The following is a 26,781-nucleotide window of genomic DNA, read 5'->3' on the forward strand; positions in this document are numbered from 1 at the left end:
ATCAGCCAGTAGGGTATAAATCCCTGATTTTAGGAAAGCTGATTTCCACAAACTCAGGAGGCTGGTTGGCAAGGCCCTTCGGGACCACAGTCCGATGAGCAAGGGAATACAAGAAGAGTGGTCTTTTCTTAAGGAAGCAGTCCTAAAATCTCAAAGAAAGTCTATTCCGTTTTGCAAGAAGGCAGCAAGAGAGCTGGGAGCAAGTCATGGACCTCCTGAAATTAAAGCAAGAAGCCTACAAGGGATGGAAGTCAGGAACAAATACCAAAGAAAAGTACTCAGCAGATACCTGCACCTATAGGGAGCAGATCAGGACAGTAAAAACACTAACCTAACATAAATTGGCAACCAGAATCAAGGACAACAAAAAGTCCTTCTTTAGATACGTAGGAAGTCGCAAAAGGAACAAAGGAAGCATAGGGCCCCTGATAAATGAAATGGGATGGCTATTAACCGACACCCAGGACAAAACTGAACTCTTGAATGAATAATTCACATCGGTATTCCACCAGTCCATGGCTTCGTCATGGGCAAGTCGTGCTCCTCGGCTCTTGTTTGCAACGTGTGTTTCTGTAGTTGCCATCCCCATTATGGTAACATTCACCACCACCCTGTGCTTGTGTGTACTGTCTGCTTTTGGCGAGTACCAAAATTGTCTTGTAAAAGTGGTAGAAATGAGTGTAGGGGTCAGTACAGTTGAGGTCTTGGAATGTATCCCTATTTGTTACATTGGAAAGTGGGTTCCCTTTAAGCAAATTTGTGTTATGCCCCGTTTTCCAGGAACGCATGTACAGCATAAAGCGAGGGGAACCTGTACAAGTGGTTTTTTTTGTATTCACAAGAATCACAGGTAAGCTCAGAAAACTACACACAAAAGTAAACAGAGGTGTGCATTTAGGAATGTTTCTGGCTGCCTTTTCCTGTTGGTATTGCCTAGTACTGTGATTCTGAAGCTTTTTTGGATTTGAGGCACCTCTCAGAAAATGCCAGCTCTTACTTTTCACACAGTTTTGACTACAGAAAAATAGTAGAGCAATTCTTCTGTTGTAGAAAGACTATATGAGGGCAGAATATTTTTAACACTTTGAACTTCTATTTGAAATCTCTGGGTTTATCTTGTAAATCATGTTTACACATCTAAGAGTGTTAATATTGCTTGTCACCCTGTGGCACCCTTGAAAGAATCTTAAGGCACCCCAAGATGCAATGGTTAAGAATCAGTGAACTAGTGCTACCTAGAGTTCATGCTCCTGAACTGGCTACTTTAAATCAGAATTCCTTTGCTCCTTGCCTGTGCATAGCCATTCTAAGAGGAGGAAAGCAGCAGAGAAGGAGAGAAGTTTCAGGAAACTTGGAGAAAAGTGAAAAAAAAATTACATGCACTATCAGGCTCCATAAATTACACTTACCTGAGTTCCCTTCCTCAGTGGTTCATTCACGCTCTGGATCTGACTAGGTCTCAAATAGGTCTCAGCTCTCACCTTCCATTGAGCACATCCTCTTCTCTGTGCCTTGCTTGGTCTGTAGCTCAGTGGTGTCTTTCCCTGGAGCTCATGAGATGCCCACTATAATTGCCAGACTAGTGGCAAAATTCCCACCTTCAGTTCAACACCAAGCTCTAAATTATAACATAACTCTCAGGAACAGCCTCAGCCATTTGAATCCTCCTTTATCTTCTAGTGGTTGGCTACAGTTCCTTCTCCTTTCTCATTTTAGTGCTCATTCCTTCTACTGTACCCCAGCATCCACATCTCCTTTGCAAGAGTAAAATAGACCTCTCTATTCCTCTGGGGATTCCATAGCTATATTTGCATAACTCCTTCCCTCTATAGGCCAAGGAAAGTTAGGACAGCTGCATGAATGAGATCTAGCTGGAGCCATTCTTTCACAAGTGTGCTGGTTGGAAAAGCAAGCAGGTAATGAGGTATTTCCAAATTGTTCTTCCAGCCACTGTAGCCATAGGGCAAAAGAGTTTTTAAAAAAATCAGCCACTGAGAGCTCAGTGCAGTAAGAATAATCCCACTAGGGGCCATCTGCTGCATGACTTATGTCCACAAAGGCATTTTGAAGGCAGAACTACACCAACAGAGGATCTACATTGCTTAGGAAACAGGTTAAGATTTGCTGGCAGACATTCAAGGTTTTGTTGGCAGAACTAAATTTTGTGTATGAACAGAGGCAATGCGCTGCAGTAATAGAAGTTCTGCCAGTAAAACATCCTGGTATACAGAGGCCTTAGAAATAGGGCTGTGCAAAGCTTTGGATTGTGATTCGGAGATGATTCAGAGGCCGAATCTATGAATCTGAATCGAATCACTAGAAGCTTTAGGTTTTCTGAATCGATTTGGAAAAAATTCAGAAAAGATTCAGTGATTTGGCCATAGGTTATAATGGGGAATCAATTAAATATCTATAACTTTGATTTTTTTTGGCTGATTCAGATGAAACTTGCAGGGGTGGTAGTCGCTGCTGAGGGTATGAAGCCTGCCAAGTTTCAAGGTGATAGGTGCAGGGGTTTCTGGGAAACTGCACTTCAAACTGTTGACAAGCAAAACTCATGACATAGGTGATACTGTGTGTGTTAAGGCACAGGGTGGTGAAAACTGCAGGGGTGGTAGCCCCTGCTGCGGCCACAAAGCCTGCTAGCTATCAAGGAGATGGGTGCAGGGGGAGTCTGGGTTCTGTGGCCCTGCACCTCTGGCCGCAGGCAGGCAAAACGCGTGACATGGGTGCTTGTGGAACTGTGTGTGTTCAGGTGTGCCCTTCCTGGCGCTGGAGCCTCTGCACAACATGGCAGTGTGCCCCTGTGAGGCCTTCTCCTCCCCTACAGCCTTGGTCTAATCCACTACTATAAACAACAGCAGGTCAAAATAACTTAGCTGGGTCAACACCAATAGCACCAGCAGCATCAAAGGTATCCAGACGGAACTGTCACAGAGGCTTTCTTTTTATACATTAATTGACAGCAAGAAGTAAAGATGTTGTGTTGGCTATATGTTACTTGTGTATGATGGCTTATCTTGTGTTTTTATGTTTATATGTTTATTATGAAAAAAACTGAAATAGAAAAATACATCTTAGGCAGCTTTTAGATTGAAAAACCCAAGCCTTTGTCAGGCTGAGGAAGTACCTGCAGTTGGTATGTCTCCTGGTCCTGGATGGAAGTAATAGTAAAGAAGCCAGAGGCTGGTCTGGCATGCAATGCAGGCAAGAAAGCCAGTCAGTGAAAATGGAAATAGAGGTGAGGGACAGGCCCGGGGGGGGCGGGGGGGGGGGCGGGGGAAGGGGAATGTAGCAGCGCAGGTAAAAGTGCAGAGGTACCCGGGGAGTCAGGTGTCCGCGTTTTGCCAGAGGTGCAGGGCCCCAGAACCCAGACTCCCCTTGCAGTTTTCACTCCCCTGTGCCTTAACATACACACAGTGTCACCTATGTCATGAGTTTTGCTTGTCAGCAGTTTGAGGTGCAGTTTCCCAGAACCCCCTTCACCTATCTTCTTGAAACTTGGCAGGCTTTGTGGCCGCCACCCCTGCAGTTTTCACCCTGTTGTGGCTTAACACATACACGTGACACGAGTTTTGCTTGTCAGCAGCTTGTGGTACAGTTTCCCAGGAACCCCTGCACCTATCACCTCAAAATGTGGCAGGCTTCATGCCCTCAGCAGCAGCTACCACCCCTGCAGGTTTCATCTGAATCAGCCAACAAACAATAAATTTATAGATATTTCATTGATTCCCCATTATGCCCTATGGCCGAATCTCCGAATCTTTTCCGAATTGATTCGGCCAAATCAAATCAGAAAAGTGATTCAGATCTCCAAATCAAATCGGCCAAATCTGAATCGAATAGTTGCCTATTTGCACAGGCCTACTTAGAAATCCCAGTAGGATCTGTGCCTTGTTCTGCTGGCTGCCGCACATGGACCAAGCTCCAAGAATCATCTGACTTTTCATTATTCTTGCCAAAGTGCTAAAATTCTCTTACGTTTCAAACACAGCTTCAGAACACCTATGGCATACAGACAGACAGTATGTTTTAGCATCACACTCTCTCATTAAAACTTCATTCAACTCTTTTCCTTTTTATTCCAAAGTATGTGAACAGAAAGGTCTTCTCTATACTTGGTATTTTCTCCTTATAACTTTCTCATCAATGGCAAACAAAACTGAAGCACTAGTACAGATAAAGCTCCATGTCATCTAGACTTGTCAAATAAGGTCAACCAATTTTTTGCTTGAAACCCAATGCACTAGACAGCCCTTTCAAGTCAGATACAGTAATAAGAAAATCTGCTTCTCACAAATATACATTTGGGGACTGTAGCATACATTACAGTATACTGTGATTTAATTATATACCATCAGAAATATAAAGAAATTTGATAACTTTTAAGAAATGCAGCATAAGACCATCTTTTATTGTTAATTTATATGTTGTGCCTATTTCCAAAGAAAAATATGACACAGGAAAAATTTCACCCTCCCCCCCGAGTACAAAGCAACATGAACATTATATTTTTACTAAGACGACTGAAGTTACAAAAACAATTTACTTACGATTTTTTTCAATGAACACTTTGCTCACAGGCTGGCTGATACCAATGGGAGCAGCAAACACAGGTTGCTGATCTGGGCTTTTAATTCGTTCATCTTCAATTATATCCTCTTCCTCCACTTCTAGTTCATTAGAGCACTGCCTTTCAGCTGCCCGAGTCTTCCTATCATAACAGGGTATAGGAAAAAAGAATGACTACTAAAGCTTTAAAGACTAAGGCTCTAACCCTGTAACAACTTAATTACATGTCTAACTTGATTTGCATGAACAATGCAAAGTACTCACATGTATAAAATTATTCCTCTATGTACGTGCTTGAATATCAGGCCTAAAATTCTTCTTCATGGAAATACAAAATTACTACCTAAAAGCCACCCCCAAGTATGGTTCTTGTAGTTGACTTAAAGTTTAAGACTAGGGGTCTACTGACCTTGAGGAGGCAGCCAGCCAATTTCACAGCCAGATCTCAGGGCCAGCCACCATTTTTATAGACTGAACAGTGTGGGGCGGGCAGCGCCACCTCTGATTGGCTGAGGGGCCACGGCAGTCCCTTCCCTCCCAGCAGATTGCCAGATGGCCTGAAACTGCAGCTTAATTACCTTGATTAACCTGGAGGAAGCCATTAATCCATGTGTTGATATATCCCTCCCCCACTCTGCCTTCTTCCCTCCCCAATGTGCTGAAAGACTGCAAGGCTTCCCATCTTTTTCTCTGCTTGCTGGTAAGGTTTTTTTTGTTGTTGTTTTGTTTATTTTTGGAGCAAGCCTACCAAAACTGTATGGTATGCCATTTTTGCAGAGCTCACCATTTTTCGTGGAGCCCACCCAATTTTGTGTTTTCCACAAAAATCGTGCAATTGCAAATTCAGCAGGTCCCTGTTTATGGCAAGCCATTTCGAAAGAAAGAGGAAGACGCAAGAAAGACTGTTCATATTAGGAAAAATCCTAAAGAAATAAATAAGAGCAATGAACTGGAAGCTTTAGGCAAGAAGCAAAGAAGAAGCGTCTAACTGGAGTAGCATTCAGAAACGTGGAGACAAGATAAAGAGTAGAAAAAGTAATGTTCGGATAAAATTAAAAATAAAGAGAAGGAATATCCATAAAACTGGAAATCAGATGAATAAGTAGATACAAAACTCAGAATATTTAATTATACAACTTGAGCACTGTATTTCTGCTAACAAGTATACAATTGTAGTGCATATTTGAAAAAATTTCCAAGAAATAATCTGCCAAACTCTCTCAATTTTATTTACTACTAAATTCTTAGCATTCATTGTGACCATGAACATACATATATTTAAAAAAAGTTAGGCCTTAATCTTTCAAAGATACCTTAAACCAGTGCTTCCCACAGTGTGGTATGCAGACAACCTCTGAGTGGTACGTGGAAGGCCAGAGGGAGGGGAGCACACACATACAGACACCTAGATGCAGCCTGCTGCAAGTGGCCAGGAACACAGCCTGGCTGTGTATGGAGCAGCACCCAGCAGTTAAGTGCGTTGGGGGAAGGGAGGGATGCAGATCGAGACCCCCACGATGAGGGAGGGAGTGGGACAGAGGCAGGGATGTTGGGATGTTCGGAGCCCAGGGCAGCTCATCCAGGGGCGTGAGCAGTCTCCTGCTACAGCATGCTCCCTGGGGGAGGCATGGAGGGCGCATGCCCCCCGGATCTGTGCGCGGGGCAGAGACAGGCTGCCCACTGTACACTGGGTTCTGCACCCCACTGCCTTGGGAATCGCAAGTGATGCCATGCACTGAGTCCCCTGCCTGACCACTGGTGGAAGGAATATGGTGTCATGTGGGGCTCCCGAGGCAATGGCAGGGTAGAGCCCAGCGCACAGCCAGCCTGCGCCCTGCGCATAAATCTGCACACATGCCCCCTATGCCTCCCCTGGGCATAGGTGGATCCCATGGGCCACTACCAATTTAGGGCCCCTGGGATCCTCATCAGCAGGGAAGCGAAAGCCACGATTTTAAACTTGGTGCTGATTTTGTCTTCCAGCAGGGAGACAAAAATGGCTCAGCTTTTCCATTTGCTTCCCTGTGAGCTGGGAGCAGGGCCCCTCCACCAAGGGGGCTGAGATCGGGCCAGGCCAGGAGTGCTGTGCTGGGTGGTAGGAGTGGGTGGCTGAGCCAGCCCAAACAAGGAGCACTGTGCCACACCTCTGCAGGCAGACAGGTGGGAGGGTAGCAGCACTCCAGGGCAGGGGCGGAGGGGGGGCAGCCGGCTTGTGGACTATGGCTACCCCAAAATTCATCTTAGCCCCCACCTGAAGCTACCTTTCCCAGTGCTACTGCCTACCCGACCCTGTGCATCTTCACAGCTGCACGGGACACAGCTGGGCAGCAGCTCCCTGCAAGTAAGTCTAATAGGGGTGGGCAAGGAGCTAGAAGGAGCCACAGTTAGCTTGTGGCGGTGGGAGCAGGGTGGCTCAGAGTGATTGAGAGTGGGGCAGGGGAGAGATCCTGTAAGGGGAAAGTGTGAGTCTGTGTGCGCACATGCACGTCTGTGTGCATGAAAAATTTGCTGGTGGTACTTAAGGCTGTATAATTTTAAATTGGTGGTATGCAATCTGTCAGAGTTTGGGAAATGTTGCGTTAAACTTTACGCATTATGTGTAGCCCCAGTGACTTCAAGAACTCACATCTTTGCAGAATGAAATCCTTAAATACTTAAATATATGTATATACATATTATCAAGGTACTATGAAGCAAGAGTCATAAAGTCCTTTAGATGCTCTTACTTTGTCTTTTTTCGATGTTTACGGGTCCCCATTTCATCAGCTGCTTGGGGGTCCATGCCATTTCCATTCTGAAACAAGGATGTGCTAGGTGCATTATGCTGGATGAAAGACGTCTCAGAATCTAAATATGTAAAATAAACCATAAGAAATAATCCGCAAACTCTTACAGAATAAGAAATATATGCACTAAAACATCTGAATAACAACTATGCAAATGCCATAGGCAAAAAAAAATTAAAAATTGACATTGGATTATTCATAATCTACCACTTCCCAAATTTGATGTTTTCTTTGCTTCTGTCAGATGCGTGACCTAGCAATTGGGAAGCTTTTCTGGCAGCAGCCTGGAATGGCTTGGCTCAGGTCTAAGACAGACCAGCACTAGGTCCCAGCCACCACTCCAGATTCTCCTGCTGCCACTCCTGCCCCCTACCCAGCTGCAGTATAGCATGGTAAAGCTCCCCACCAATGAACAATGTCAAAGCCTTAGCTCAGATCAGGTCAGCTGTTGGCTGCATGCGAGAATCCAGCCTGCAAGCTGTAGGTTGCAGGGTGTAACCTATTAATTTTTTAAAATAATTGTAACAATTTAAGAATTGTGATTCTATGCTGCAGCAGACTGTCAATAAATGAAATGTCACATGCCTTCGTTTCAAGATTTCAGTGGGTCTGTTGCATGGTTTGAGTTATTAAAATACTAAACTTGAGGTCAAGACATGAAAAACAATTCTCTATTTTTTGCTCAAAGGACTATCCATATATTTGAAGCATATATGCAAATTATAAAACTACTATTGATGGAATACAGACATTATACACACAGTCAGTAAATTTCATAAAGCAAGGCTCCTACTAGAACCTTTATTTGGGCCCATGTCTCATCCTATATGCATATATATCATGTCCTAGATTTTAAAAATAGCAGTAATAAAGGAAGGTTTCTGTTAAGCATAAATAGAAAATACTTCATAAGTGCATCGTGACAGAATTCACACTGCACTGGGAACCGGAACCTATAGAAATGCATAGCCTGTGTGCCTGATTTCAAAACCAAACACTGCACTTAATATTAATCTTCACTGACTTCATGGAGTTATACTAGAGGCAAATTTGTAGTCATCAGCATAGATGCACTTTGTTTTTACTAATCTATGAATACTACCAAGACTAATTTTATTTTCCTTCCAATATTCTTCACATACCAGGAGGTACTCTTTTCTTCTTGCGTTTCCTTTGAGGCGGGGCATCCTGAATCTCAGGAGTGAGAGGCTCGCTGCTCTCAGATGTCCGACGGACGGCTGCCTGAACTATGCCATCTGAAAAGCAGAAAAACAGAACAACTTTAATTCATTAGCTGTGTGAACCCACCTTGGAGGGGAGTTAACATAAAGGTAAACTTTGTATTTCTTCTCTCTTATTTCAACTGCTTTGTACAGAATTCAGTACTTCTGATGGACCATTTTTTAATTCTGTTGTAGAAAAACCTGCCTCCATCATGTATCTGATGCTAGTCCCAAATTGGGGTCAAGCAAGAGGTTTGAGAATGGTTCAGTCACTTATTCTCATACTAGGACTACTGGCTATGGCAGTGTCTCTCAACTTCACTAGACTCAAGGCACCCCTCAGAAAATGTCAGCTCTTACCTTTTATTTGTTTTTTGACTGCAAAAAAAGTCAATTCTTCTGTTGCACACAGCTTAGTAAGACTGCAACAGGTCAGAGGATTTTTGACACCATGGATTCCTATTTGAAATCTCTGGCTTTATCTTGCGAGTCATGAGTAGGTGTTTGCACACCTAACCTAACTGACATTGTGTGGTGCCCAATAACACCCTGGTTGAGAATCACTGGGCTATGGAATGACATCCTCCTGGCAAGAAAAGTCACATACTATAAATGCTCAAATGTCTACACATTAAATGACAAGGTTCTTTGGATAAATCTGATATAGTTTATTAGACCAAATCAAATAACTGGAAAAATTCTTCGTACCAAGCTTTCGGGCTGAGGAAGCAACTGCAGTTGGTGTGTGCTCTTCCACTGCAGATGCTTCTTCAGCCTGATGAAGGGTATTTATACCTGAAAGCTTACTAAGAAGAATTTTTCCAACTATTTGAATTGGCCTAATAAAAGATATCAGATTTACACAAAGAACCTTGTCTGCCTATGTCCTTAGACTAATGCAGCTACAACCTATACCCCTGTACACATTAAATGACATTTTTAGATGTGCTCAACTTATAACAGTGATGAAAACATAAATATTAAGATATCAGAAGCAAGCAAAAATGGGTAAGCAAGAATAAAGATGGCAACTGAAAACACCACCATTTTATACTTGGGCAGAAATATAACATACTTGTTACAGGTATAGTATTATTCCAGTCAGGGACAGCAATGAAAACCATAATATGATGGAATACAGTTAATGGAAAAAGTATAGGCACACATTTTATGACCTCACATGCAAAGACTACTAACAGAAAATGCAAATGAATGTAGTGTGTAACTGTGTTAATAAGTGTATAGCTGAAATGTACAGCTGTATGATGTATAGATGTGCTGAACAACCTACAAAGACCTGATGGCATTAATATAATGGAGAATTTAATTTTTAAGTAGGAACAAAAAATAAACCAGAAAAGTACTATGGGTAAATATAGTACTGGAGAATGGAACAACAATGGAAAGTGTCCAGTGTCTAGTCCAATTTTCTAATAAAAAGGTTAAGTGGGGATTGCCCTAATGGAACTGCAGCACATCAAATTGCTCATAGCGCAACAAGAGAAAGCTGCACTCAATCACTAATGGTCACTCAGAAGAGAGGGTGTAGGCAGTGACCGTTACCTAAGAAGAGCAAACATTAAAACAAAATTAAAGAAAAGTCCCAAAGGAGAACCCCCCCCACAATTATTTAACAATTAAATAATAAAACCCTTGTTGACAAGTTTACTATAGAAACCATAAAGAGATTCAGAGAATCAGAAAATTAGAAAGAAATGGTGGCCAACAAACATCTTAAAAAAATAGTGATCTGTCAAACAAGTGGGAAAATTCTAGGATACAAACAGAAAATTAAGAATATTTCAATGACAAAGCATGCAACCTAATAGAGTCAAGAAGAGCCACCCAGGTAAAAAAACAAACAAAAGCAAAATAGGAGAGGAATGAGAGAAACTGGGGAAAGGTTTCATGGTAAATTAAAACTAAAAGACAATAGGAGAGCACACAAAACAACAACAGTTTCCTTATACCTGAAAAAGGGTATTTGTGCCCAAAAGATTGCAAAGAACAATTTTTTCAACTATTTAGTTGGTCTAATAAAAGACCAATAAAAGATATAGCATCTACCCAAAGAACCTTGTCTAACTAAAAGACAAGGAAGTTAACAAGAATGCAAGATTGCAGTGGCGTCCCCGAGGGCTCGGTCCTGGGGCCTGTACTGTTCAACATCTTTATCAGCGAGCTGGATGTGGGTGTTGAAAGCACACTGTCCAAATTTGCTGATGACACCAAGATGTGGGACAAGGTGGGCACGCTGGAGGAGAGGGACAGAAGCCAGCTAGATCTAGACAGGCTACAGAGGTGGGCAGATGAGAATAGGATGGAATTCAACACAGACAAGTACAAGGTGCTGCATCTAGGGAGAAAGAACCAGCAATACACCTATAGGCTGAGGAATACCCCTTCTTGTCAAAACAGTGGCAGAAAGGGATCTTGGAGCCATTGTTGACTCCAGGATGAGCATGAGCTGCCAATGCGAGGAAGCGGTTGGTAAGACTAACCACACCTCATCGTGAATCTACAAATGCACCACAAGCAGGTCCAGGGAGGTGATCCTTCCCCCATATAGGGCATTGGTCAGGCCACATTTGGAGTACTGCGTCCAGTTCTGGGCACTGCACTTCAGGAGGGATGTGACTAGCATTGAGAGGGTCCGGAGGAGGGCCACTCATGGTCAAGGGGCAGCGGGTCAGGCCCTACAAAGAGAGGCTAAAGGGCCTAAATCTATTCAGCCTCCACAAGAGAAGGCTGAGAGGGGATCTGGTGACCATTTACAAACTCACCACGGGGGACCAGTGGAAATTGGGTGAGGCTCTGTTCCCCCGGGCACCACCAGGGGTTACTAGGAATAACAGCTACAAATTGTTAGAGAGAAGGTTCAGGCTGGACATAAGGAGACATTACTTTACAGTTAGGGCTGCCAGGCTCTGGAATGGCCTCCCAAGGGAGGTGGTACTCTCTCTTACCTTGGGGGTCTTCAAGAGGAGGCAGGACAGATATTTAGCTGGGGTGTTATGACCCTGGCACTTGTTCCTGCCCGGGACAGGTGGTCAGACCTGATAATCTGTTTAGGTCCCTTCCAACCCTAAGCACTATGAAACTATGAAGTGGAAGATGCAGCCCAATGAAGTGATATTAAAAGAGCTTACTGAATCACCATAAAATCTATTAGGTGGCTCAAATAATCCATTATCAATGGTCAATGTACGTGTCTACACGTGCATTTGATGCAGGAGCAGTTTACTCACGAATAAACTACTTGTGAATAAATGCACCTGGGTAGGCATCTAATCGTGCAGAAAAGTGGCAGCAGATTTGCTGCTAATGGCAACAAAACTGCTCCTACTTCCTGGGACCCTGCAATGGGCACCAGCTGCCACCAGGGGGAGATGGAGGCTCTGACTACAGCTGCCTGCAGCCAGAGAGGATCTTGATAAGGTAGCCCCTACTTCCCTGGCCAGGAGCAGCATGCAGAGCACAGGGGCAGCACACAGCAGGCAGCTCGCCACAGCCTCTGCCTTCCAGTGCCATGGCTGCTTCAGCCCTGCCCTGGCAGCAATGTCCAGTGCCTCTGGGCTCCTGCCACTCACCTCACTGGCCTTGCTGGCCCGCTGCAGTGACTGATGGCTAACACACGGCCATCTGGACCCTGCTGGCTCTTCCACGTGCAGCAACCACCTGTCCGGCCATACCATGCAGTCCCAGAGCCATCACCACCACGCAGCTGCCACCTGGATCCCAGCAGGGATGCCAATGACATGTTCCTGGACTCCACCACTGGGGCCATCCATGCCTTCCAGCACCTCTGGGCTTGCTGAGCCAGCCAGCACTGGTGGCTTCACATCATCCAAGTCATCTGAGATGATGAGCAGTGGCTGGAGGCGTTCCAGATTACTCAGGCCACCTTCCTGGACCTCCTGGAGCAGCTCCACCCACACCTGGAGCAACAGGACACCACCATGTGGCGGCCCCCTCCCTATGGACACCCAGCTGGTCACTGCCTTGCTGAAGCTGGCCATGCCCACCAGCCTCTGCTACATTGGCCACCTCTTTGATATGGGCAAGGTCACCACTCAGGAGGCCATCCTGGAGGTGTGTGGCACCCTCTAGTATGTAATGGGGCACACCATGCTCCATGTGCACGACCCCTTGGCATTGGTGGCAGGGTTCCATGCCCTGGAATTCCCCCCAGTGCATTGGGGCCTAGGACAGGACTCGCATCCCCGTCACCTACCCACCCGATGGCAACCGCCTCTACTACAGCCAGCAGGCCATGAACGATGAGTGCCCCTGGAGGCTGGGGTGGCATGGTGACCACCCACAGGTGGCAGTGGCGGGGGTGTGGCAGCAGTGAGCTCCCGCAGACGGCCGCAGTGGTGTTGGTGGGGGGGAAAGGGAAGGAGGCAAGCGCCTACCAGTGGTCAGCGACCACCCACAGCATTGGCAGCAGCCAGCGGCAACCGCCTGCTGATGCCGACAGTGGTGTCAGCAGTGGAGGGTGGGGAGCGGCGACTGCCACAGGCGCCGCCAGCAGCAGTGACAGCCAATCGCAGGAGGTGCACCACCAATCTCAAGGGGTGCATGTGGACCCCCTATGCATTGCCAATGACGCAGGGCTTCTACTCTATTGTGCTCCAGGCTGTCATCGACTATGGTGGCTCCACCAATGTGAGCGCCAGCTGCGTAGGCAATGCCCAAGACACTTATGACTTCAGAAACTGCACCCTGCCAGCCTGGGTGCAGAGCAGGTGCTTTGTGCTGGGGGTGCTAGACCTCCAGCTGGGTGCCATGATAGTCCTGCCCCTCCTTATCAGCAGGGATCCTGGTTTTCTCCAATTTAAAAAAGATCCCCAATTTTTGGTTAAAAAAAAAAGTAACCCCAAATCCACATTTTTCCATGATTTAAATGAAACACCACTAATATATAGATAACTATATATCTATAAGTGCCCTTTCGTTAGGTCTTTTTTAACTGAAAATTGGGGATTTTTTAAAATCAGAGAAAACCAGGATCCTTGCTCATCAGGGACCCTACCTACCTGCTTCTCCCCCTGGCTCATGCGGCCCTACACCAGCCAGCTGGACCTCCTCCAGGCACACTTCAAACAGGTGCCTGGGCTGAACCCGCACACTGGTTGAGTGCGCCTTCAGCTACCTCAAGAAACGCTAGCACCCAACTGGAATTTTCTGAGGTCAAAGTCTCCTGGGTTACAGCCTGCGTGCTGCATAACATCTGCAAAGCCCAGGGGAAACTGTTTTGTGAGGCCTGGGCAGAGGAGGTGCAGCATGTGGAGGACCCCGGGCAGTGGGAGCCCCATCTGCGGCAGCAGCAACAGTGGCGAATCCGCCCCAACCAAGGCCCCAAGTGAGCCACACACCCACCAGTGGAGGCCAGGGTACCAGATGCAAGTGGGGCTGGCCGACCTCCTCCTGCACTCCCCGTAATGGCGTGTGGCTCCTAGCAGACTCGTCAGTCAGAGGGGCACGATATGCAGGTGCCTGGGCAGGCCCCCACCCTGGGGAGGAGCTGGAGCTGTTGGTGGCCAACAGTGACATGGCCAGCCACACCTTGTGGCTGGGGCTGAGTTCTTGAGCTGTCAGCGCAAGCACTGGCCCAGGCTCCCTGAGCTGCTGGTGGAGGCTGGGGTGGAGAGCAGCAGGATGGGCTGCTGGTGCCCCGAGGAACCCTTCCCATGAGACTTGTCACCACGGGTGCCAGGCCAGAGTTGGGGCTTGGGCAGGCCTCCTGTGCTGCAGTACACAGCATGGCTGCAGCCTGCGGCACAAGGATGTCAGTCATCTGCCACACAAAGGTTATAGACTTGTGGGCACTCCCCATCCAATGGTTGTGGTTGGTGATGGTGACCCACTGTGCCTGCAAGGTCTTGACCTTTATGTGGCACTTCCACACCAACCAGTCCTGCTCACGCTCCCACATTCAGCCGGACAGCCCCTCATAAACATGCACATTAGAGCACTCACCCTGTATAAACTGCCTTTGCACCTCCACCTCACCCCACAGTGCCACAAGATAGCCAGTCTCCTCCGTGGACCAGATGGGGCCCTGGGAGGCAGTGTGTGGTATCAGTGATGATGCCATCAGCGATGACCCCATCAGGGCTTCTGCACCAGGTCTTCAGGTTTCTGCGTGGCTGTCTGTGTGCTGCCAGGCCTGAGCAGCTACATGCAGCACACAGCACAAGGCCTTGGCATGAGACTAGCAGCTGTGTGGAAGGTGGTACCCCAGAGTACCTGCTGAGTCCAGGCAAGCTGCTATGGGTTGGCTGTGGGCATCTGGACCTGGCTCCAGTAGCCAGGAGCTGCCTGCAGCTGGGCCTGGGTGCTGGCAGGCCTGGCAGGAGCCTGCAGCACCCTGCAGGCCTGGACAGCACAGCCTTGGTAGCTGCACAGCACTCTGGTGCCAGGCAGCAGTGTCAGGGTGCAGGCAGGCTGCAACAGGTAGCCTGCAGCCTGTACAGAGGGAGGAGAGGCCAGCAGTTGCCCCAGACTCCCTGTATAGGTTACCCAGGGCTCAAATTGTCTGCAGGCTTTTAGGGGCTCAGGTTGCCATAGAGCTGACCCAGCCCTGGGGCAGGAAAGCCTCTCAACCCCAGGGCCCTGTGGCTGGGCTTAGGCTGGCCCTCTAGTGGCATCTACATGTGCATTACTGTGCAGGAACTACTCCTGAGTAAATTTGCTACTTGCATTTCATAGTTTCATAGTTGTTAGGGGCTGTTATTCCAGGTAGCAAATTTATTCATAAGTAGCAAAGTTTACTGTGCAGTAAGCATATGCACATATAGATGTGTGTGCTTACTGTGCAGCAAACTGCACTACTGTGCAGTAAAGCATTTTGTGTAGACACACCAACTAACAACCAAATATGAAAAAAACTAATTTTCAAGAGATTTGTAACAGAACAAAACCTAGGCTCTCACACACATACAGACACTGAAGTTGTTGAATGAATGCCCTGACACCTTAACTGCAACACAAAACTATTCATACCAAAGGAAATGTTATGGCAATTAATGGGCTAAAAAACAGAAAATTAGGTCAAATAAACCAACCATGTCCTGAATTATTAAAAACAGGCTTTAAAGATGACAGGGGAGGTTGTCAACATCTGCAATAAGTACCAGAAAATGTGAGAAATCATGTATTGAACAAATACCTGTGTTGCAAAAAAGTGCTGGAAAATGTGCTGAAGTACAAATAGAAAAAATCATTCTTAACTCAATGACTTGTGGGGGGGAGGGGGCGTTGATAGCTTGCCTAATTCAAGGAAAATAAAGGCTAGATAGGTAGGGTCACCATACGTCCCAGTTTAGCTGGGACAATTCCAGATTTCAGAGGCTGGTTCCAAACAGCTGGTGAGTTAAAAAGAGCATCCCAGAAACACAAGGGCATGGGACAGTCTGGCAGGGAGGCTGAGTGACATGGAGCAGCACAGCACAGCATGCCATGCCACACCATCCCCTTCCTCTGCCTGCTGCAGTGATGCTGACTTGGGAGAGCAGAGGGGAGGAGGGGAAGGGGAGTGGAAACAGTGTCTCAGATGTTCTGGATTTCCTTATGGTCAGCCTATAGATAGGCATTAATGCTAACAATAACAAGAGGAGCAGCAAAACTTTACGGAAAACACTTAATATCAGGTACAAAACTATCAAAAACCAAGGGAATGGTTTAAGGCCATAACAGGAGTCAAGCAAGGTTACATACTATTGTCCCTTCCCTTCACAGAGGGCATATACTGACACATGAGAAAAGCAGGAGTGGCAAGGTGACAACAGAGGGGAGGCAGTATCTTTTACTGGACCAAGCTGTATAGCTAGGAGAGACTGGAGGCACATTTTCAAGCTTTAAGTGCCCTTCATTAGGTCTGTGAAAGAAGCAGTCAAGGCTAACCTAAGTACAAGTTAGAATAATTGCTTTAGTCTAAGTAAATTCTGTTAATAAACTTGGCTGCTTAAAATGGAAGTGGACAACGTTCTCCGACTGCTGATAGGGCATTTGGGTCCATTATCCTTTTTCTGTGGGAGCTTACTCTGGAGCACAGTGCTAGTTTAGTTTTTTCCACAGTTTCCATGAGGGCATTCAGTGGATCAGGTGAATATGTATGCTCAATGGATTCTGACAGCTTTGTTTGGGGAAGAGGCATGCTGACTGTGGTGGCAGTGGAAATACACTGCCATGTTTTGCATTCATTATTTTGACAAGTCTGGTACCATTTCGCGCATGCTGGTCAGCGGAGAATTTACTTCTGATGAGTTTAGTGATCTTGGGAAATTGTTGGAAACCCTGAGGGGGGAGGAAATGGAGGTGCAAAGAGAAGGAGGAGAAGAACACTGGAAAAAACTTCTTTCAATGTGTAATCTTTGAGTATAGTAATAATTGTTTAACTACCTTTCTTATAAGATACCAATGACAACCAGGAGTATATGGTTGATGGCTTTTTCATTTTGTAGGTTTGTGTGAGGCATTTGGGTAGATCATTCACAGATATAGTCTACTTCCTGGCGGTATGTCTATGTTGGGTAAGAGAAGTTTTTAGGTTGAGGAGAATGCCCCAAACACACCTCACCAGAACAGATGAGGTGGCATCAGAGAGTCTGCCAATAGATTATACCTGATAATAAAATTGACAGCAGGAAACTTGACGAGCTAGGATTGGTGGACATTCTAGTTCTCCTCAGTTTCTACATACAACAAGGAGAAAAAAACCTATAAGAGAGAAATGGTATAGGGGAGAAGATGAGACAAAAAGATTAAGATACTCACAACAATAGGGATGAATAAACAGACTCAATATAATGACTGGCTGTGGACAGATAGAGATTAAGTCGAGGAATTTAGTCACCCAGTAATAAAAGGAAGAACAAGAAAAACAACTGGAAATATAAACAAGCAATGTAAAATCTAGAACAACAAAAACCTGTTGCTACATACAGAAGATGAAACTACAGAATTGCATAACAATACTGATGCTGACGTATGGGGCAGAAACATAACCAATGACAACAGGTTCTAAAGTAAATGGTTTTGACTTTGTGTCCACAAAAATAGTAAGAATTTAGGAGAGATAAGCTTACCAATATGGAAATATGTGAAGGAACAAGACAGATACCAGCTTTAACTAAAAAGGTAGTTACCATGGCTGGACTACACAGCAAAACCAGAAGCGCATAGAATTTCAAAGCAAGCTCTGAACTAGAAACTGCTAGGGAAGGGAAGCCTAGGAAGATCTGGAACACTATGATAACAAACTATTTAAGATATAAATGAACTGGAGATCAAGTGGGAAGAAGCAGAAGAACTGGCAAAGGAAAAGCCATCCATTTGCATTTCTGTTAAACCAAAATAAGGATAAGCATCACGCATTTGCCCCACTTTTACTGCACTGTAATATCAATTTATGTCGTAGTGAATGTGTTATGTATCTTCATCCTATGCTAGACTGTGACCATTTAACCAGGCAATTCAGACTATTCTCTAATAGTAACCTGTATTCTATACTACTTAGATCCCCATTAAATATTATTAGGGACCTACCTAAATCATGGCAAAAGAAAGGGATTTTTGTGGGCTGCTTGCAGAGTGCAGAGCAGATTCTGCAGCCTTTTCGTAGCAAGCCCCCCCCTCACCACTGGTTGGCTGAGGGGCCCCAGAGGCCCTGCCGCTTGTTACTGATTGGCCTAGAGCAGGGGCAAGCAATTATTTCAGGCAGAGAGCCGCTTACCAAGTTTTGGTGAGCTGTCAAGGGCCACATGGGTAGCCCTACCCCTTGACAGTTGCCCCACCCCCAGTCACCATATTGGGACTGGAAGTCCAGCCCCCAACCCCTGACCTTTGCCACCTGAAGTCCCTCCCCTTGCCCCAGAAGTACTCCTTTTGGGAGGGAGGGTGCTGCAATCTTGAAACCAGAAAAAAACCCCAAATCATATACAAAAAAATAAAATATCTACTATAACTTATTTTAATTTTATTTAATATATTTTGGTATTGATTTATGTGTTTATGAAGTGTATCTAGAAGTGCATAATAGCTCAAAATGCAGTCCTATTGTATATTGTGTGTGGGCGATAAGGGGGTGTATGTGGCAGGGTGTGGTTGGGGAGTGAGTGTGTGTGCGTGTGGTGGGGCGTGAGTGTGGTGGGTGGGTGTGGAGGAGTGTGAGGCATGTGGTTGGGGTGGGGGCTGTGGGAGTGCGTGGGGTTATGGTGGGTGGGATGGGAGAGAAAAAGAGAGATAGGGCCGGGCTGCCAGCTCCATCGTGTGCGACTCTCGCAGCCTGTATGTCAGCCTCATGTGATGCAGCCAGGCAGACCCCACGCCAAGGCTCTGTGCTCCTGCCGCCCCACCCTAGATCCCTGTTGGTCCCAGGGCACCTGCGTAGGCACCACGCCCACCCACTGCCACCACTTCCCTGCCCTTTCCCAGCTTTCCTTCCCGCAAGCTTGCCCACCACTGCTGCCACTTCCCACGGCCCCCGCTGCTCCCTACCCCTTCCCATGCCACTGCCATTTCCTACACTGCTCCCTGCAGCCCCTGCCACTCCCCAGGTTGCTGCCGCTTCCCACAGTCCCCACCGCTCCCCATTTCCCTGCTGCTTCTCCCACCACTCCCTGTGGCCCCCCTGCCACCACTGCTTCCCTCTGCCCCCCTGCTTCCCACTCTGGCTCCAGCCCGACCCAGCAAGCACCACTGAGCGCCCAGCTACTGGGCAGTTCACAGCAGTTTTCCTCTCTCCCTCTGTCTGATCTTATCTTACTTTCCATTTGGATGGAGGGAGGGTGGGGAACAGGCTCCAGGGTTGCGAGGTCAGAAATTGCAAAGACTTCTGGTTGGGGGACGGGGGCAGGGCCAGCTTTGCTACTCAGACTATGGGTCCTGCCACTGGCTCCCCTTGGGTTCTGCTGCCACTGGCTGCCTGTCATATTTGACGGGCAACCAGGGGTAGATGAAAATTAATTTTCTAAAATTTTAGGGGCCCCACAGGCTGGATAGAATGGCTGGGTGGGCTGTATCTGGCCCGCGGGACATTTTGCCCACCCCGGCCTAGAGACAAACCACTCATCTTCAGACTGCAGTACTGCTGCAGCATTGCATCTGGCTTCTTAACAGATGGTGCCAAAACCCTTTAGTTTTCCTGACCTGCACCTTCATTGAGTCTATGTCACTAGCTCAGCCTCTCAGTAACTCTCTCTTAAATCATGTGCTCCATGGCTGCAGGGATTGCTGTGCTTTATTTGTACTTTGGTAATTTTTAAATTTTGGGGGCGCAATTCCACACAAAAATCACAGGAAACAGTTTTTCATGGAGATGGTGGAAACCTCCATTTTTTGCAGTTTCTGTGAAAAAAAATCGCAAAACCACAATTTAAGTGGGTCCCTAACTATTATGACATCTGCAAACTCAATCAGCAGAGATTTTGTATAGTCATATATATTGTTGACAAAAATATTGAAAATAGCACTGGATCAAGAATTGATCTTGCAGGGAACTCCACTACTAACAGTCCCATCAGGTTGCAACATTAAATCCACATGGAGATCTTTTAGCAAGATAGTTTTCAATCCATCTAATGGATGATCTGTTGATTCCACACTGCATTTTTTTTGTTAAGATGCCATGTAATATACCCTGAACACGATCACCTTTAAATCAACCTGACCTATAATCTTATCTGAAAATTAACAACTGTTTCATAAGGCCTGCTTTCCATGAGGCCATACTGACTTACACAACTATATTTTTAGCCTCTAATCCTTTGTTGCCAGAGTTCCAACTTAATCATTCCATTATTTTTCCCAGGAATGACATAAGACAAACTGTGTTGAAATGGATTCATGTTCAGTTCACTTAGAAATCAGATCACTAATTAAAATGATCAATCTCAAAGAAAACTTCTAGTTGTAGAGAACTGCCTTTAATTTTAGATAGAGATAGATAATTTTAGATAGAAAAAAAGCAGAGAGGTAAAAATTTAAACAATTTTCAATGGTATAAAAACACTTCCTGTTTTATCGGGAACAAGAATGTATAGAAAAAAATAAAACAGCAATAATAATCTGAGTTAATTTTAACCTAATTCTAAATAGTATCACTAGAAAAAGGCACAACCTATGTGTATAACCAATAATGAAAGATTAGCCAAGACAACAAATGTTATTAGGTCTGGAATAAATTCTATAAAACTATGGATGCACTTGTCAGGAGTTGAGCCAGAGTACACAGTTTCTCCAGCATACTTAGTAAAGTGTTGGGGCCTCTATGCAACCAAGCAATGTGTTTGTCAGGAACAGCAAACCAGGGATCATCTCCTGAGATGCCTTGTAGCACCACAATGCACCCCACAACATCTGGCAGCACCAACACCAGCAGCAGGAGCCTGTGCAGAATATTGGAAACACGCTGTGCAGAAAGGTTGGATTGGAGACGCAACAAAGAAGCAGCAAAGTGTTCAGTCTTGGCAGTTTCTTACCTAATGAATTCTTCCCTTTGGGTTTTCTTTTCTTTGGACGGCTGAGTGGAATTTCATCTGTATGACAGAAGATAAAGGATTAGTTAAATACCACGGTGAAGCTCTACTCTTTTTCTAACAGTATATCTCAGTTGGGGAGTTTGGGCTTCCCCAACACACACACACACACACACGCACACACATACACTTCATGGGGGAAACATGGAGTATGTGCAACAAGGAACCTTTAGACTGTTACTGTGGGAAGGGTACGGGGCCTGCAGGACCTGCAAGGGCTCTTTAAAAGCAGGGTCTTTGTGGCCTAGAGAAAAGGCAGCTGCAACAGCCAGCTCTACCCTGGGGAGTGGTGCATGCTGTGAGAACAGCAGCCAAAAAGTGGGCAGTTGAAAAGGCTGGGACTAACAAGTAACTTCTGTGCTTGAGCTAAACAATAAGCCAGACTGACGGGATGGAGCTCAGGGGAATAAGTTGGCTTGCTCTCAGACTGGAGGGGGAATTCTAGCTGTGGCTGAGGAAGAAAAAGCACTCCCAGGCAAGCCACAGGGGTGCCCAGAAGCAACAAGGGAGGACCCTGGTGAATAAGGGCCAAGAGCAGGAGCAGATTAAGATTTATTGGGCCCCTGGGCAAACAGAAAACTGGAAGTCCCTCAGACCCCATTATAAACATAAATATATCAAAAATGAATTAATAAATAGACGCATTATACACTGTTCTGCCTGTCCTCTAGGAGATTAAAATCAGCCCTTCAGGTGAAAGAAAATTGCAAGCACTCTCCCCGCCTAGTCCAGCACCCTCCAAATTCTTCACCTCGGGCTCTGAGGAACCCTGCCAAACTCTGCTTTAGGCTTGGACCATCAGTGCAGACAGTGTCTCCCTCCATGCTTCCTCCCCAGCTCCCTGCTAGCAATGCTCCATTAAGAAGCTAGAGCTATACTACCTTTCCAGAAGAGCTCCCATAGGCTAATGGGAGGTAATGGAGTCCATCATCCTAGCTCTATCTTCCGTCATAAAAAGTGGGGAGTCAGGTTCCTGGGTGTCACTAACTGCAGAAGGGACAGGATCTATGCACAGTAGAAACTATCACAGGAAGCTCCTATGATCCTGAGTTTAAGGAGGGGTTCCTTGAGTCTATGGGGGATGTCCTGAGTCTAAGGAGGGGTGCCTCAAGCCTATGGGGCAAGATGTCTTGAGTGTAAAGGTTTGAGAACCCCGGCTTCAGCTGTGAGGCAAAGGGCCAGATGAAAACATCCTTCCTCAGCCTTCCTGAGGGTTCATCCTGCTCCCTTTGAGCCCTGAGCTGGGCCAGGCCTGGCCCACGGTCCCGCTCCATCTTTGCCACTTGGTTTCCACACAAAATCTACTTGGTTTGTCTTGGAAGGAGGGGCAGGGGGGCAACTGCGGCCCTGCTGCAGTCCCCCTGCGGAGTCCTATCACCTCCCAGGGGGGGACTCTTTCTTTCCCCCTCCCCTGAGAGGTGAGGGGCCAGCTATGCACCTAGTGCCGCAGCGCCCCCCTCCTGCCCAGGTGAGGTGTAGCTAGGGGCTCCAGTCACCCGAAGAGGTGGGAAGACAGGTGCTGGAGGCTTCTTAGCTGCCTGCCCCCTTATGCCCCATCCACCCATCACCCCCAATCCCTCAGCCCGGAGACCTGCTCTGCCCCAGGGGCAGGATGAATAAGACATCTCACTGTAGCAGCCCAGTCCCAGTGCTAGCCCCACTGCTGCTGGTGCCAGTGGGGTCCAGGTGAGAAGATATGCCCCTGGCTGCTGTTGCTGCCACGAGCCCTGCTGGGTTATGCTGCCACCACCCTGCGCAGCTACCTGCACAGCGCTGTACTGGACCATCCAGCACATTAGAGATTTTTCTTATGGGGCCCCTGATTGGTAGGGACCTGTGGGCCCATACATTAATCCACCCCTGGCCAAGAGGGGCTTTTTTTTCTTTCTTTCTTTTGCTTTCTCCTTTTTCCCCAGACACAGGACCCCAGAGGGATAAAGGATTTCAGGCCCACATTGGGCTGTTTTGCAAGTGCTTGGAGGGGTGGTATTTTAATTGGAGTGGTTGCTTACATTTTTTTTCTGTTTTACCATAGGACCAATAGCAACTGTGAGGGGAGATGGAGGTCACACTGCAGTGGGCCTAGAATGGAAGGTAGAAGCTAGAGCAAACAGGCTCTAGCCAAGAGAATCAGGGCCTGGACAAGTATTAAAAGGAGGGAAATCAAGTAACCAAAATGAAACCCAACTTTAAGGCTCAGGACAGCTCCTGATAATTGATTCCATCAAGGTGAAATACAGGGCTGTGGCTCAGAAGAGCTAGATGGACTTGGGGAGGTAGGGGCAGGCCAGCTGGGGGTTATGACCTCCCAGCCAGGCTAGGCCTGCCATAGTACATTAAAAAGAAAGAAAATATTATAATGATGCTCTAAAGAATAATAAAACTCATTTAGATCATAAAGTCCAAGTTTAGATACCTCATCTCAAAACAGACAACAGAGAATTATACAATCCAGAAAAGGGCAACCAGAATTGACAATGGTAAGGTATAGCCTGTGCAATGCATAGCTGATTTTTTTTCTTTTCCAAATTAAATCATTCTCCATCTGAAAAGGAGGATTTTCCCCAGTGTTTCATGTTGGGCAATCAAAAGCAATTAATACTTTTGAAGAATCTGGTCCACAAACACATAAAGCACTTAGGCAGCTTGGAGACATTTAAAAAAGCTCACTAAAGCACCTGATCTGTACAGATGTTGAGTGAGCCGGGTCCAACTAACACGCTGCCTCTTCTGGGCATATGCAGAGCTTGGCACAGGAGTGCACCAAGTTTAAATTATAGTACTGGGGGGGGGTGTTTGCAAGCAGCTTTAATAATTTATAATAGTTAGCAACCTGCTGTTAGGCAAAACTTTAGAAGTTCACACATTTAACATTAAAAACAGAACCAAGAAAAATAAACAGAAACCTAAAAGGACTCTGTATGGACAGAGTTTTGTCAACAATGAACCAACTCACCATGGTTTCCACTTCAGTTCCAAGGTTTTTTTCCCATTATATTGGAAAGAAACATGAAAAAAACAATATTAAAGGACAAGAACATTAGTGTTAAATCAGTTGCAATTCAGAACTGTACTAAAACTCAAAATGCAACCGACTTAAAGCATAAAAATGTATATGGTCTATTCACATCCCTTAACCTTACTTTTTACAACCATTTAAATATGACAACATTAAGGCTGCTTAACAAGACCGAAGACTGAACATTTTGTCTGCCTCATGTGACTAGGTACAGTTTCTTGATTGGTTAGCTGTAGATACAATTAAAAGCTTTTGTTAGACTATTTAATTAGAACTTGTCTGACTGTCTGCTATGCATGAACCAAGGAAAGAAGCTATAAATTAGTCAGGCAAGCAGCTATTTCATGATCAGTATTCACAGTTTCCTCTGTGATGTTTACGAGTACAATGTTACAGCTGTGTGAAGCTTTGGTCCCTGATTTGATTTGGCAGAGATTTGGCTTGATTCAGTGGCCAAATCTCCAAATCGAATCAGAGGACCCTTTAATCTCTCCAACTCAAATTGGAGCCCTCCAAATCGATTCAGAAAGATTCGGAGATTTGGACATATACACAGCTTTAAATGTTTTTTCTACATATCTCTAGGTAGCAGGCAGCTCGCGTACTTAGCAGCAGTCCTGGTAGTGGATCAGAAGCACTTCCGGTCCACTTCCAGGTCCGCTGGGGAGCACGCAGGAGGCGCCTCCCCCCCTCCCCTGCACCCCATAAGCTCAGCAACTAGTGCCTCCTGGGTCTGGGGGGGCACCCAAGGTCCCCCCATGGCTGATTGCCGATCGCCAAGCTGGGAAAGGTGTGGGGGGGCCCCCCAGAGCACTCCCCAGCAGACCTGTAAATGAACCAGAAGTACTTCCGGTCCATTTCCGGGTTCGCTGCCTAGCACGTGGAGCGCCCCCGCCCCACACTCCTGTAGGACGCTCCATGCACCCCAGCATCGCAGCGATCACAAGTCACGCCTGGTACCTCGACGTATGTAGAAAAAACTTTTAAAGTTATGTCTATGTCCGAATCACTGATTCCCTGAATCAGCATCGAAACTTCAGATTCAGATTTGGCTGAATCAAATCAAGGACAGTGATCTGAATCAACTAATCGAATCACTGTCCCTGATTTGGGCCAAATCTGAACCTGAATCAAATGGGGCCCACTTTGCACACCCCTAATGTATATGCGCCTCCAAGTACTTTTAAGAATTTTGACATAACGGACCATAAAAATGCCCAATTCCCATTCCTACCATCAAAACCTATCTTGATGTATGGAACATAGAAATTTAAGGATAAAATCTTTTCAACTCCTGTGTCAATATGGCATATTCAGAAAATTCTTATTCCCATATTCAAGATATGTTGGACACCAGTCTGATAAAAAAGTTTCTACTCAAAGCTCTCAAAATCTAAAATATAGACAAGAGGAGACATTTGGAAGAGGAAGATAAGGGGCTGAAAATAAGTTAGTGAGACTGAAGTAGCCTTTTTGTCTATGACTTTTTTTCTTTTTACCTGTTTTTCCCCCAACAAATAACACAAAATGATGAGGTAATATAACAAATTAAACTGCTTCCCAGTCTCTTTAAAAAATGAAAAGTCTTACAAGAGTAGCAGGGACCCATACCCCTAAACTTCTAGATAGTCAAAGTTAAGGCCTTGTTATACGTTAATTTTAGGCAGCTCCTGGAGCTTTTAACCCCTGAACACATTAACACCTGGAATTAGTTTTAAGCACTCTTTAGATCAGTGGTTCTCAACCTTTTTTGGACCAGGACTCATTTGTAAACATGGATGGCCAGGCCCGCCCTGGTGCCCCATGCTCCCAACCCGCTGCTCCATGCCCCCAGGCCCCAACCCACAGCATGAGGAGCAGGGGGTGAGCATGTGGGGGGCACCAAGTAGCCCCTTGCAGACTGGAACTCTGCCAGCCTGCAAGGGAAAAGTCATGGTTTCCCATGTTTTTCTCCTTTAAAGAAGAATCCATTTTTAAAGTTTGTTCATGACCCTTTTATATATTCTTGCTACCTGCTTTTAGGTTGCGACCCACGAGTTGAGAAACACTGCTTTAGATGGCTTTGTTATGCCACTCCAGGCTATATTTCTCTGATCTGTGTCACCTAACTTGTGTTATACATGCATACAGCAACTCTAGGCTACACATTAGTGTTACACCCCATCCAATCTCCAGTTCCCCTGCTGGCCTGAATCAGGCATGCTGCCCCTGCTATGTGCTCACCAGCACCTCAGATCCCCACTGACTGCTCCCCCCACTTACTTGTGGCTGCCCACACCATCTGTCCTGGGCAAGCAGGCAAGGAAAGGTTAATCTGCCTGCCAGTCCTTGCTCCCTGGGCTAGGCTCAGCCCTGAGAAGAGCAGCAAAGGGGAGGAGAGGGGGGCAGGCAGGTAGGTAGGTGGGTTAACCCTTCCCTGTCTGCTCCCCTGGGATAGACAGCAGCCACAAGTAAGAGGAGGGGTTGGGAGGTGGGAACCCCAAATTGGGAGGGGAGGATTCTTACTTCTCAGTCCTCCAGGCCCCTGTTCGCCTGAATGTGCGACTGCCCCAAATTCAAGCTAGCAGTAACACCAATCAACATTTGAGCAGCTCACAGTGTAACATACAACAAGGCCCTTACACTGTCCTACCACTTGC

The 26,781-nt window shown here is 46.2% G+C and overlaps 1 protein-coding gene across 1 annotated transcript in view; it reads right to left on the bottom strand.

Annotated features, from left to right (window-relative positions):
- TMEM237 (transmembrane protein 237) overlaps positions 1-26,423 on the bottom strand; it is a 42,397-nt gene extending 15,974 nt beyond the window's left edge. Inside the window, exons 1-5 of the mRNA XM_059726257.1 lie at positions 26,405-26,423; positions 21,067-21,123; positions 8,501-8,614; positions 7,299-7,419; positions 4,554-4,714 (exon numbers count right to left, since the gene is read on the bottom strand). Coding sequence (XP_059582240.1) covers positions 4,554-4,714; positions 7,299-7,419; positions 8,501-8,614; positions 21,067-21,123; positions 26,405-26,423 — 472 coding nt within the window. The remainder of the gene's footprint in view (positions 1-4,553; positions 4,715-7,298; positions 7,420-8,500; positions 8,615-21,066; positions 21,124-26,404) is intronic.
- Positions 26,424-26,781: the final 358 nt, after the last annotated feature.

Source organism: Alligator mississippiensis, chromosome 4 (assembly GCF_030867095.1).
Source record: "Alligator mississippiensis isolate rAllMis1 chromosome 4, rAllMis1, whole genome shotgun sequence".
Classification (NCBI taxonomy): domain Eukaryota; kingdom Metazoa; phylum Chordata; order Crocodylia; family Alligatoridae; genus Alligator; species Alligator mississippiensis.